We start from the raw sequence: 11,240 nt of genomic DNA, 5'->3' as shown, positions 1-11,240 counted from the left end.
AAAAGGTGAAAGAGTGTGGAAGTCGATCAAGACTTCACATGGCACCTTTGCCCTTGAGAGATCGATTTGGTGTCGTAGCTTGGAGAGCTATTGCGACGTGGAGGATTCGATTTAGTAAGCGGTGGAAATTGGCAGAAAGTTAGCTTCCCGGCGCGTTCCTCCACATGCCGTCGCATCTTGAATCTTGAGGCCCCGCCAACTTTCAACATCTTCAAACGACGTATTTGCAATGGCTGCTGAACAGAGAAAGCTGCTCGAGCAGCTTATGGGCGCATCTTCAACATCGCGCGCCGCTCAACTATCACTCACCGACCCCAAAGTCTGTCGATCATACCTCGCAGGCACCTGTCCGCACGATCTCTTCACAAACACAAAGCAGGACATAGGACCGTGTCCGAAGGTGCACAATGAAGGGTTGAAGGCGGAGTACGATGGTCTATCGGATCGGGAGAAGCAGAAATATGGATTTGAGTACGATTATATGCGCGATCTGCAAAAGTATATCGATGATTGTAATCGCCGAATCGATGCTGCGCAGAGACGATTGGAGAAGACACCTGATGAGATTCGCCAGACCAATGTTTTAGTACGTCCCTGGACCTGTTATTTTGTTGCGCAACGCTAACTTTCCCAGCTAAAATCTATCTCTGACCTCTCAGCCTCCATTAACAACGGTCTCCTCGAAGTCGAAATCCTAGGCTCAATGGGCGAAGTCTCACGTGCCCAAGACGAGCTCTTCCGCGTCCGTCAAGCATCACAATCCAAATCCGACCGCGAAAAGGAACTCAAATCTCTCTCCGACACATCTGGTCCCTCAGGCCACCAGAAGCTGCAAGTCTGCGATGTTTGCGGTGCCTACCTCAGTCGACTGGACAACGACAGACGTCTTGCCGATCACTTCTATGGAAAGATGCATCTAGGATATGCGCAGATGAGGAAGACATACGATGCTTTCCCTAAGGAGATGAAGGGTCGATCGAGAGCCCCTATGGATGACGATGGACCTGGTGGACCCAGAGGACCTCGAGGTTCAGGATATAGGAGCGGTCGTGGTGGAAGGGGATATCGTGGAGGATGGTAATCATTGTCTAACTATTAATTGGGTTGTTCAGGCGTTCGGCGCTGTGTATAAAATGGACGGAAATAAGAATGAAAGAGTTGGCGGAGAGCAGGATAATAAATACCCTTTCTAGAAAAGCAGCTCAACGCCAAAAGGCAAATAGAAATGAGGAGAATTCTTTCAATCTCGCTTTGACTATCGATGCTGTCTAACAATGCTGCCTATGGTATTTTCCAACTCCGCTGTCAAGCCATCCCTAGTCTTCCATCTCTTTCAATTTGTTCATGACTTCTTGTTCAGCTCATCATACTCATCCATCTCTTCATCCCACTTTCCACCAGTTGGTGGCGGCAGCGGTGGTGGAGGTCCAGCTGCTGCAGCTGCAAAAGCCGGCTTATCGATCGCTGGTGCGGGTGCGCTCTTCTTGGCCTCACCAGGTAGAGCTGGGAAGTCCTCGGCTGCTGGGACAGCTTGTTTCGCTGGTGCTGGTGGTGCGCCTTCATGCCCACCGCGTCCGCCTCGGCCTCCCCGTCCTCCGCGGCCACGACCTCTACCCCTTCCACCACGATGCCGCTCATCCAGGAAGCGGTCCACGTCATGTTCTTCGTTGTCCTTTGAAGCGTACCGACTTCCACCAAGACCGGAGCTTCTCGATCCTCGAATACCACCATTTGCGCCGCGGAAACGTCTGTTTTCCTCCTCTTCAAGAGCATCCTTGCCCTCATCCCACCCACCCTCCTTCATTCCCATGGCCTTGAGCTTTCGCTCTCTGTTCTTAGCGCGCTCATCATCAAGCCTGCGCTTATCCTCTTCGCCACGTTTACGTCGCTCAGCTTCCTCGGCGCGGCGCTTCTTAGCCTCCTCCATGCCGCGAGCATACGCCGCAGCGTGATCCTTCTCATCCTTTTCGGCTTTCTCAAACTTGCGCGCCTTCTCTGCATTGAGGAGCTTCATCTTTTCCATCTTGGCAGCGAGTTCTTCATCCGTGAGCTTCTGTCGCGGGTTTGCGCCAGATTGAAGACGAGCTGCAGCATTGGCGGCGGTATTTTGCGAACCATGGGTGTTCTTCTCGCGAGGAGCCGTTGGAGCGTTAGGGGGCGCGTTTGATGTCGGTTGAGGGGCTGGCTTCGCGGGTTTGGGAGGAGCTGGTTTATCGGCATATCGTGACGAGGAGAGGCCAGCGGGTTTGGAGGGGGGTGCGGGAGCTGGCGCTGGCGCCGGCTTCTCTTGAGGAGCGGGTGGTTCCTGAACTGGTGCTACAGGTGCAGGCTGAGGTTCCGGCGCTGCTTCAGCGGTGACGACAGTCTCGCTCTCCACGGGTTCGAAGTCATCGTAGAAGAGATCATCGTCGGTGCGTCCTCCAAATTGGTCATCCATGGTGGGCAGGTGTTGGGGCTTGTACAGAAGTTCAACCAAGAAAGAAAATGATATCCAAAAATAATACAATTGACCACGTAGAAGATTGGCCGCACAATTGTCCAAGAGGGAAAACGAGGCCTGTAGAGTTCAAGGGTGATGATGAAGTTCGCGATATACCAATACCCCGCCACTGGAGCGCGGAATTCAGAGGGTCATTGCAATGTGGGGGAGGTTCGGTGGGTGCTGAGTGGAGCCGGCGGAAGACACACGCGGTTAATTGTTGCTCCGGCTTCGGTGCTCTAAGTTTGGACTACAGATGACATGCTTGAACTTGAGGTTATCATAAAGTTTATTGAGCCTATGATGGCCTTGATAAATTAAATACTGAGCCCAGTATCGATGAGAACGTCTATTCCAACTTAGTGGTAGCAGGTACATATCTCATTCCGCCAACATGATGGCATAGGGTAATCCACTGCTAGCAAAACAGAGAGTCAGATTCATCCACCGTCCTTGCTTCCATAGAGCATCCAGACCAAGCTACAAAATAAGAAAACCAAAGTCCAATGATTTACTAACTTGGCCACAGAAATAGAGACTACTTAGTCTACTTGGTGTCCTTCTAGGCAAGGAGGGCGAGCTCCAGTGCCTTGGCTCGAGCAGCCTCGTCGAAGGCGTAGGTCTTGGGTTTCTTTGCGTTGACCGATGCCTTCATGATATCACTGAATATCAAGCTTTATAGTATAAGGGTTAGATCGTTGTTAGTGTGGCTGATAAACGGGATGAAAGAATGGTGAAAGGACCCAGGTAGCTGGTGTTCTGGTTCAAGGTCGTGTTGTCGTCGCTCGCTTTGTTCTCTTGTTAATTCGATCCACTGACAGCATGTGCAGCAGATCCCTGCGGATTAATTGCTCACGCGATGCAGACGGTTGGCCATTGTGCCGTTCATTGTCTAGAAATAAGGCAGCGACCTAGCACTGTCTAGAGCTTGAACTTGGTTGAACTTGGAGAGAATAGCAAACTATATCAACGTAGGAGAAGGTTCCGTTTGAAGTACGCGAGGTGCTTGTGATGTAAAAGAAAAAAAAAAAAGAAGAAGAAAAAGGGTCGCAAGCGTTTCTTTGTAATAGATACATCATATATAGCAGAGGAAAGGATTGTTTCGAACTCATGTGTTTTATATAAGCCTTCACTGGATAAAGATAAAAGTACTGATTGATAGAAAATAAAAAGGTATAACAGCGAAAGGTAAGCATTGTTTAAGGGCAAACGGGGAATTGGTAATGGAAGTGATTCTGTGTCCTTCTATCTGAAGCAAACATCCTTCTTTATTCCATCGGCTGATCTTCTCCTTTCTTGATGACTGGGCGCATCTGTTCTTCCGCAGTTGATCTTCGCTTGTGATATGTCTGCTTGATCGCTTCGATCGTTCGTTCAGGAAAGTGTTCCTGTGGAACGGAATAGTCAATAATCTGATGCGGGCAAGTAAATCAGAACAATAACTTACGCTGATATCTCTCCAGGACTTGCCCTCTCTTTTCAGCTCGATGAGGCGCCTCACTTCGTCTTGGTTCCAGAACTTGTAGCCTTGGTGGCTATTCTGAACAAGAATCGCCTTGTCAGCACCGGGTGTGTAGAGTCAAAAATGTATGGGTACTTACCATTTCAGCTTGCGAACTGGAGAGGGCTATCCTAGGACTTGAGGGGAGTGAAGTGAGGGATGACGCTGTAGTATCTACAACTACCTGTCCAGGTTCAGATGCCTCTTGTGCTGGGCTGTCTTCCAGCCATGGCCGACAGCCGGGGCTTTCCGGCAAGGGTGTTCTGCCTTTCGCCAAGGCCCGTACTTGCCAGGGCTTAAGAGCATTGGGAGGTGTTTCGTTGTTGATCCCAGACATGATTTATATGAAGGTAATGATCAGGACGGTGATATTGGTGTTCCTGTAGAAGACAAGCTGAAGGTCTGGTAGTTAAAGAAGTTGCTATACTAAGGGAGAGAAGAACTATATTTATGTTGATTTCTTGATGCATTCATCAGTGAATGTTGTGGGCATTAGTAAAGGACAATGGCTGAAGGAGCTCGATTGTGCTATTGTCAGGCAGTGACCTGGAACTGCCAAGATAACATCTGCTAACGTCACTGCGTCTGTCTATATAAGCCGAAGACTATTGTTCCAAAGAGAAGTGAATGAATGATTTATAAATCAAGAGATTGTGATGAATTGGAGCCTATTGTATGTGTATTGAATATTGTCCCCTATTCCGAGCAACACTGTCTTCAATGTGAAACTTCAATTTCCGGCCCTTAGCCATCAATCAGTGCTTGTGATGGACTTGGCTGTGTGTCTTTAAACGTCTTTAAGCGTCTTTCTTGGGCTTTCTCTGGTTTAGTTAGTTAGGCTTCTGATAAGAGGATTTGAGGGAACCACCGACTCGACCTTGAAGCTTACTTCTGATCCTGTCTGAGACCCACTGCTGGACTCCTTGTTAGACGCACCAGCCTCCGAAGTATCGATATTGATATCCTTCTTCAGCCATGGACGATGGCCCGGTGCGTCCGGAAGGGGAGTTCGGCCCCGTCCAATGGCTTTTCGTTGCCATGGTTTGATACGGTCAGACATTGTGAGAATTGACGTGAGTTAAAAGCGGGGGAATGGTTAGAAGGAGCAATACAGCTATTTATATTCATTCTTAGAAAACTTTGAGTCAGAGTTAAAAGATTAAGTTTGGCGATAGAAAAGCCAAGGGGGGGGTTTGTTAAAGTGAAACGTTTGTATCTCGTTAAGCTACTTGACAAACTATATCAGATCTGGTTTTGATTGCAACTTGAGACGAACTTGTGTCCCCTATCGGCTGTTTCGATTCGACACTCTGACTCTTGTCTATAAGGCGTTATTGAATTCGCTCGCTAACTGCGCGTTTGGCCATAAAAATGTGAGTTGCGCTTTATGTTGATTTGCTTAAGCGAGTTAAGCTTTTGGTTTGTGGTAAACCCTATGATGTTTGAGGCTAGCAGATGTGTAAAGCAATTTAAAAATTTATTTCTGTGCTATAGTTCGGGAGAAATCACAGCCCCGAGCAAATATGGTTCTGACGAATCGCATGCCACTTGATGAACCTAGTTACCCGATCCTTGCTGCGAAAACTACTGTAGAAACCGTAAAGAAAGTTAGGTAGAAGATGCTGTAGCGGCTATAATCGTGATACCTCTGCTGTTATACGTTACCTGTCGGTAGTTTGAGACTCCAGATTATGTATGTAGCGATAGCTATTTCTTTCAAGTCTTGTAATCTTTCGCAACCTCGCCTGTGCTTGCTGTGTCCGTTAACGACTCAAAGAAAGGTGATGAAGGTGACGTATGAATTAATTGTCTGGATTGACTGATATAGTAGAGATTCCAGCCTGCATATCCATTAGGCGGACAATACAGACTGGGTTCAGAAAGAACAAGAAACCCAGAACAGTACAGGTGGAAGAAGACAAGTCGTGCTTGAATTCAAGAAGTCTTTTCGGTGTTTTAGGGGATGAGGAGTCTGAGGCTGTGCGATTTCGAGTGCTTTATTTTGTGCGCGTGGCAATATCCCTGAAGCTGAGGCAGATAGTAGAGTCAACTAAGTTATATCCATTTATTCTATACTGATGGCAGCGGCATTGTCTCCCTCTTCACCTAGTTGTTGTTCCATTGTATGGCGTCGTTTGTGGTAAGTCTGTCTCAGCCCTTCAAGGTTTCGGTCTGGGATTTGTTGCTGCAGAAGGTTAGTACTTGTCTCCTAATGTGATGCTTTGCAGGACCTTAGGATATGGTACTTTGACGAGGTTATCAGTGTCAAGTCGCTTGACGACCAGTGCGTTATAGTTGAAGCAGTCCTGGACCGCCTCAGGAACCCTGTGGAAAGCTTTATGTGTTTTATATTAATGGCTGTCTGCCGAGCCCGTCTTGTACGGTATCAGAAACAACCTTACGCTCTGCAAACTACTTCTCTGCCGCTTTGTCACCGACTTTCTCATCCTCGATCTTTTGTTCCATCGCATGTCGACGCTTATGGTAGGTTTGTTTGAGCGCCTCTAAAGTGCGCTGAGGAAAAGCTTGCTATAGAATTGTTAGTACTTGGGAATGAATCATATATGGGGAATTAGAGGTAAGACTGACCGCAATGGCGCTCCATTGTGCCCCGCCAGATCTCATTTCTATCAAGCGACGCAATTCAGACTCCTCCCAGAATCGGTATGACAAGTCTCTACTCTCCTGATAATTGGTTTAGTAAGTTAACGATGGCTTGTAGGGATCTGGAACTGACATTTGCTGGGGCCGGGTTTGATACAGGAACGTCGGCCTGATCGGGTTGTTGAGCAGCACCTGAAATCTCACGATCTACAGAGTAACGCTCAGAGACTTCTTGGAGGAGCCATGGCCTCTGGCCAGGGCTTTCTGGCAGGGGCGTTCGCCCCCGCTTCAGTGCCCTTTCTTGCCAGGGCCTCATCTTGACTATGCTTTCTGATTCTCTCTGTTCTCTGGGTTTTTTGGGTGTTTGTGAGTTATGAATGAAAAGAGCTGTGAGAAGGAATTGGAGCAGAAGGTAGAGGTAGGAGAAATAAGAGAGAAATGATGGAATCACCAGTCAGTGGCAGCCAGCTGTGCATCTGCTGGCATTGTTCTGCAGTGCCAATAGATCACCAATTGAAGGAAAGGACTAGATTTGAGCTTCTGAGCTCTGAATACTATAATAGAGCCATTGTGCATGTGTGTAACAAAGAAATGTTGTTTTAATTATAGTGCTGTTAGAGAAAATAGCTGATTTTGAGATCTGAAGGTGGCGTAAGCTCTATGGAACAAAAGATCGATACCCTTTCGAGTGGATGAACAGGAAGCCCGCTCAATACCTGGGAGAGTCCCTTCATTTTGTGTAAAGTTTAGAGTTCTGGGTTTTCAGAACTTGATCTTTTTGGTCGTACCAGATGTCCATTGTCGAGTGATCGGACCGGTGGGAGAGAGAAAGAATAACTTCTATCCAGTCGATTATATGGAAGGTTGAGATAGTTGAGACTTTTCAACGTGTTGGGTTGATATATCTCGTCAAGATATCATCGGCCGTAAATATCAGTCAGTCTGAGTATAGGAATGCTTATAGGTAGTTATGTAAGTTCAATGATCCAAAGACAATATTTATGGAAAAAGAAATCGATGAAAGGGTGATTTGGTAGGGGCCTATGGTAGTCAAATGATAAATTAATTTAATAGTAAAAGGAGAGATGTAGACACCGGCAATGGCCACCTCCATTACCCCTGGGTTGTAATTTCTCGCATCAAGAATTACTCTTCTTACCGTCTTCATTAATGAGACAAGTGTCAGCAGAAGTCGCTGCGGCCGCCTCTTTCTCCATTTGACGCTCAATTGCAAATCGACGCTTGTGGTATGTCTGCTTGAGGGCCTGGAGAGTCCTGTCTGGGAAAGCTGACTATAAATGCAGTTAGTTACGTTCTAGATAATTTATGTCAAATACTTACACTGATAGCGGCCCAAGTTTGCCCGCTGTTTCTCAGATGAATGAGACGTCTCTTCTCACCTTCTGTCCACCAGCGGTAGTTCTGTGCGACACCCTGATAAATATGTTAGTTGATGTTGAGGTTTGACATGGACTTGGTGACACTTACCACAGTATCGGGAGAGGCTTGTACTTCAAGGGTACTTGCATTTCTTTGGGAAATGAAGGTAAATGACGCAGGTGGGACCGTGACAGAAGAGGTGGCTGTTTCAGTATCTGATGAAGTGTTTAACCATGGCCTTTCTCCTGGGTTCTCAGGCAATGGCGTACGTCCATTCTCAAGAGCTCGCCTCTGCCAAGGTCGAAAACAGTCGGGAGTATTCTCGCTACTCTCAGTCATGATTCTTGAATATGGGACTTTAGGATGCCGATATTCTGTTTCAGGTGAATTCCTCGACATATAGAAATAAGAGAAAAGAAACAAGTAAAAGGCTGTGAAGAGAAGAGGTCCATGTGAGTTAAATGCCTAAGTCAATGAAATTGGTGTTCTCTTGTTCAGACCGGAGAACAAGTGGCTGATACTCATTTAGTTAATGTCCCATTGTTCAATCGCTGAACATACACTTGAATTAAGTCAGGCTGAGGATGGCTCATTTCGTAAAAACAGAACAAGCGCTTTAAATGGCTATTGTGAGAACAAAGCGACATGGTACCAAGAATAACAAAGGATCAGACACCGAGATGAGGATGTTCGTCCCTATACCAAAATACTTTCTTTCCATGGATCAGGAGTCTTCCACGAGGTGGGCCTTGCACCAACATCCTTCTAAGCCTTCTCCGTGATTCTCGGATGCCGCTCGAAGGCATCAAGGATGAGGATAACGTAGGAATATAATTCGTCTTTGCTCAGACCAAATTGAGTATAAGGATTCACAGTAATGCGACTCTCCACGAAGCTTGGACGCCTAAACTTAGGTAAGGTCATCATGAATCTATGAAAATCTAATGTCTGAGGTAGGGTGGAGGATGTAAAGTTGAAGAAGGGTGAATCAGTGACTTGGAAGGGGAGACATGATCTGCCCCTTATAAATTTGTCCTGAAGCAAACTAAACGAAAAACAATTATGACGAGATCGTGTGAGCGCCTTCACCGGATGTTTCTACCAAATATAAATAAGACTTAGATTCTATGTAGGTAAACTTGTCACGCAATTTACATAAACTTAGTAGATATAAACAAAATTTGGGTTCATATTAGATAAACTAGTCAAGCTTCAGACTAGACTATGTGTTTGGCTAGGTAATATAAAACAAATCAGTACAAAGTTGCTTGCCGTTCTCATTGATCAGGCAAAGTCAGCTTGCAAGACACGAAAGAGTTAATATAATTCAACAAGCTCAACAAGCTCAACAAGCTCAACAAGCATCACAACATCATAGAGAAATCATTCCTGGCCACCTTCCAGTGTCACAATGATAGCATCTCTAAGTTCGTTTCCTGTGCTCACCAATGTTACCCCAAATCTTTTGCAAACCGCTTCAACATTCCCTTTCTTTCTGTAGCCATCCTGGACACAGACGATTACCCTTTTTGATTTTGCCTTGACAGCCAAACCAAGCTCCATAAGACTGATTGGGGCCTCAGTTGAAGGGTGAAAAAAGAAAACAATCATGTCGGCGGCGTCTTGCATATCAAGCTCCCACCAAACCTGCTCCTCCCACCGCTTGTCTGAGAAATCCTCCTTCCACGTGCTATCCCAGTCCGGCCTGTTTGGGTTGAGAATTGTCACTGGGTGATTCATCAAGGCTTTTGTCAGAGTTTCTCGCCAGTCAGGCTCGCCGGTGCTTGTTGTTATTCCCGCGAGGAAGATGGATGTGCTTTTGTCGTCCGGATCAGGCTTGCGTGGAGCCATGACAATTTTAGCGTGCTGTTCCATGTTTGGGTCTTGGGGAAGCTTGTGTGCTTTTGCGACAACTCAGTACGTTTTGAGTGCAGGGTTGGATCTGGAGAATCCATAGATGCTTACTGCCCCGCGTTTGAATATTAACTCATCAACAGCCAATCTGGCCAGTGATTGGTCACTCAAGTTAGCAGGTCATCCACAATCTGCTTTGGCAATATTACAATTGTTTGGAACACTTGAAAACGAACCAATCAAAGGATTGAGGAGGCCGTGTTGAAATATGGTAGATTGAGCTACCTACTCATGAGTTGACCCACCAAACAACTTTCGCATTCGGCTTTTAGACTAGGCTGATTGGCGTCTTCGTTGCTTCATGCTCTTTCTTCTTCTGTTATCCACGATTCCTTGTTTTCTGGTTCACCATAGGAAACCTTGCTACTTCAACTTTGCAGGTACTACCCCATAGCCGTTTCACTGCACCAGATCATCTTCTGTGCCTGGATGAGCTGGAAGACCACCTTCCAGTAAGGTCTGGGAGTCCAGCGTCTGAGGGCGAATCAGATACTGATATGCCTTGTTCCTGGGACATGCCCATGTTCGGGACTGATCTCAAGCTCAATGATCATGTCCGTGACTTAGCTGAAGAGGCTAAATGCCTGGAACGTGACGGCAATGCTTGTGTTGTGCTAGGTACAGCAAACCCCATGGCTAGCCACATCATTCCGTACACATAGAATGACACCAAAGAGCATAACAACACGACTGGAGATATTAAGTTCCGCGGTCCTGGCTTGCTCAGTGTGAATCTTCTAGGAGCGAATTGTTATGTCTGCAACCCACATGAACTCGGAGGCACTGATAAAATATGGAACATGATTTGCCTCCATCCTGAGGTGCATGAGCTGTGGTCAAAGGGCTACTGCGCATTCAATTATATATACACCAAGACCTCCAATGGGAACGAATCAGAGGTGACGTTGCAGTTCCGATGGATGCCTCAAACCAAGAAGCGTTTTGGTCAAGAAATGGACATCCATGACACCGGTTCCGGGAGCGACTGGCAACAGTTGATCGCAGAGCTCAATGTATTCCACGATCAAGGTAGTCCACCGCCGGCACCTTGTGAAGGAGCACTTCGACACCTCACCAAGTCGGGCGAGCCTGTGCTGTCAGGACACCTTATCCATATTCACATGCCAACAGACGAAACGAAACGCTTCAAGGAAGTCATAGACATTCAGTGGGCGTGCATCCTGTTCACGGCGTTAAGTGGCGCGGCAGGTAGTCCGGAATTGCTTTCGATGAAGTCGGATGATAAGGCTAGGCAGTGAATTCAGAGCAAGGCGAGATGGGCAGACGAACAGGGACATGAGTCTGACTGAAGACTTTGGGTATTGGGGCAGCTTTGGTCTAGCTTTCACTGAAATCTGGAGG

General features: G+C 46.9%; 8 protein-coding genes across 8 annotated transcripts; 2 read left to right on the top strand and 6 right to left on the bottom strand.

Moving 5' to 3' along the window:
- Window positions 1-193: 193 nt before the first annotated feature.
- BKA55DRAFT_566379 (uncharacterized protein) lies at window positions 194-1,244 on the top strand. Its single transcript, XM_046192629.1, has 2 exons — window positions 194-586; window positions 635-1,244. Exons 1-2 carry the CDS (start codon window positions 230-232, stop codon window positions 1,079-1,081), a joined length of 804 nt encoding a protein of 267 aa, XP_046050107.1. The 5' UTR covers window positions 194-229; the 3' UTR covers window positions 1,082-1,244.
- Window positions 1,227-2,646, bottom strand: BKA55DRAFT_566377 (uncharacterized protein). The gene has a single exon (XM_046192628.1). The coding sequence runs from the start codon at window positions 2,435-2,437 to the stop codon at window positions 1,343-1,345; it is 1,095 nt and encodes a 364-aa protein (XP_046050106.1). The 5' UTR covers window positions 2,438-2,646; the 3' UTR covers window positions 1,227-1,342.
- A 1,101-nt stretch (window positions 2,647-3,747) lies between these two features.
- On the bottom strand, window positions 3,748-4,317 carry BKA55DRAFT_538712 (uncharacterized protein; the record flags this gene model as incomplete). Its single annotated transcript, XM_046190055.1, has 3 exons — window positions 3,748-3,867; window positions 3,927-4,019; window positions 4,081-4,317. The coding sequence occupies 3 exons, from the start codon at window positions 4,315-4,317 to the stop codon at window positions 3,748-3,750; spliced, it is 450 nt and encodes a 149-aa protein (XP_046050105.1).
- Window positions 4,318-4,631: 314 nt separating this feature from the next.
- On the bottom strand, window positions 4,632-5,418 carry BKA55DRAFT_566370 (uncharacterized protein). Its single transcript, XM_046192627.1, has 2 exons — window positions 4,853-5,418; window positions 4,632-4,801 (listed from the first exon to the last, which is right to left on the bottom strand). Exons 1-2 carry the CDS (start codon window positions 5,038-5,040, stop codon window positions 4,768-4,770), a joined length of 222 nt encoding a protein of 73 aa, XP_046050104.1. The 5' UTR covers window positions 5,041-5,418; the 3' UTR covers window positions 4,632-4,767.
- A 974-nt stretch (window positions 5,419-6,392) lies between these two features.
- Window positions 6,393-6,900, bottom strand: BKA55DRAFT_538711 (uncharacterized protein; the record flags this gene model as incomplete). The annotated part of the gene is made up of 3 exons (XM_046190054.1): window positions 6,393-6,509; window positions 6,570-6,665; window positions 6,718-6,900. 3 exons carry the CDS (start codon window positions 6,898-6,900, stop codon window positions 6,393-6,395), a joined length of 396 nt encoding a protein of 131 aa, XP_046050103.1.
- Window positions 6,901-7,723: 823 nt separating this feature from the next.
- Window positions 7,724-8,303, bottom strand: BKA55DRAFT_689356 (uncharacterized protein; the record flags this gene model as incomplete). The annotated part of the gene is made up of 3 exons (XM_046199344.1): window positions 7,724-7,876; window positions 7,926-8,018; window positions 8,073-8,303. 3 exons carry the CDS (start codon window positions 8,301-8,303, stop codon window positions 7,724-7,726), a joined length of 477 nt encoding a protein of 158 aa, XP_046050102.1.
- An 832-nt stretch (window positions 8,304-9,135) lies between these two features.
- Window positions 9,136-9,910, bottom strand: BKA55DRAFT_566369 (uncharacterized protein). The gene has a single exon (XM_046192626.1). It carries the CDS (start codon window positions 9,837-9,839, stop codon window positions 9,348-9,350), a length of 492 nt encoding a protein of 163 aa, XP_046050101.1. The 5' UTR covers window positions 9,840-9,910; the 3' UTR covers window positions 9,136-9,347.
- A 768-nt stretch (window positions 9,911-10,678) lies between these two features.
- On the top strand, window positions 10,679-11,137 carry BKA55DRAFT_510831 (uncharacterized protein; the record flags this gene model as incomplete). Its single annotated transcript, XM_046187643.1, has 1 exon — window positions 10,679-11,137. The coding sequence occupies one exon, from the start codon at window positions 10,679-10,681 to the stop codon at window positions 11,135-11,137; it is 459 nt and encodes a 152-aa protein (XP_046050100.1).
- Window positions 11,138-11,240: the final 103 nt, after the last annotated feature.

This window comes from Fusarium redolens (assembly GCF_020744475.1).
Source record: "Fusarium redolens strain MPI-CAGE-AT-0023 chromosome Unknown BKA55scaffold_7, whole genome shotgun sequence".
In the NCBI taxonomy this organism is placed as follows: domain Eukaryota; kingdom Fungi; phylum Ascomycota; class Sordariomycetes; order Hypocreales; family Nectriaceae; genus Fusarium; species Fusarium redolens.
The sequence above is the reverse complement of the archived record's forward strand: the minus strand, read 5'-3'. Positions and strand labels throughout refer to the sequence as shown.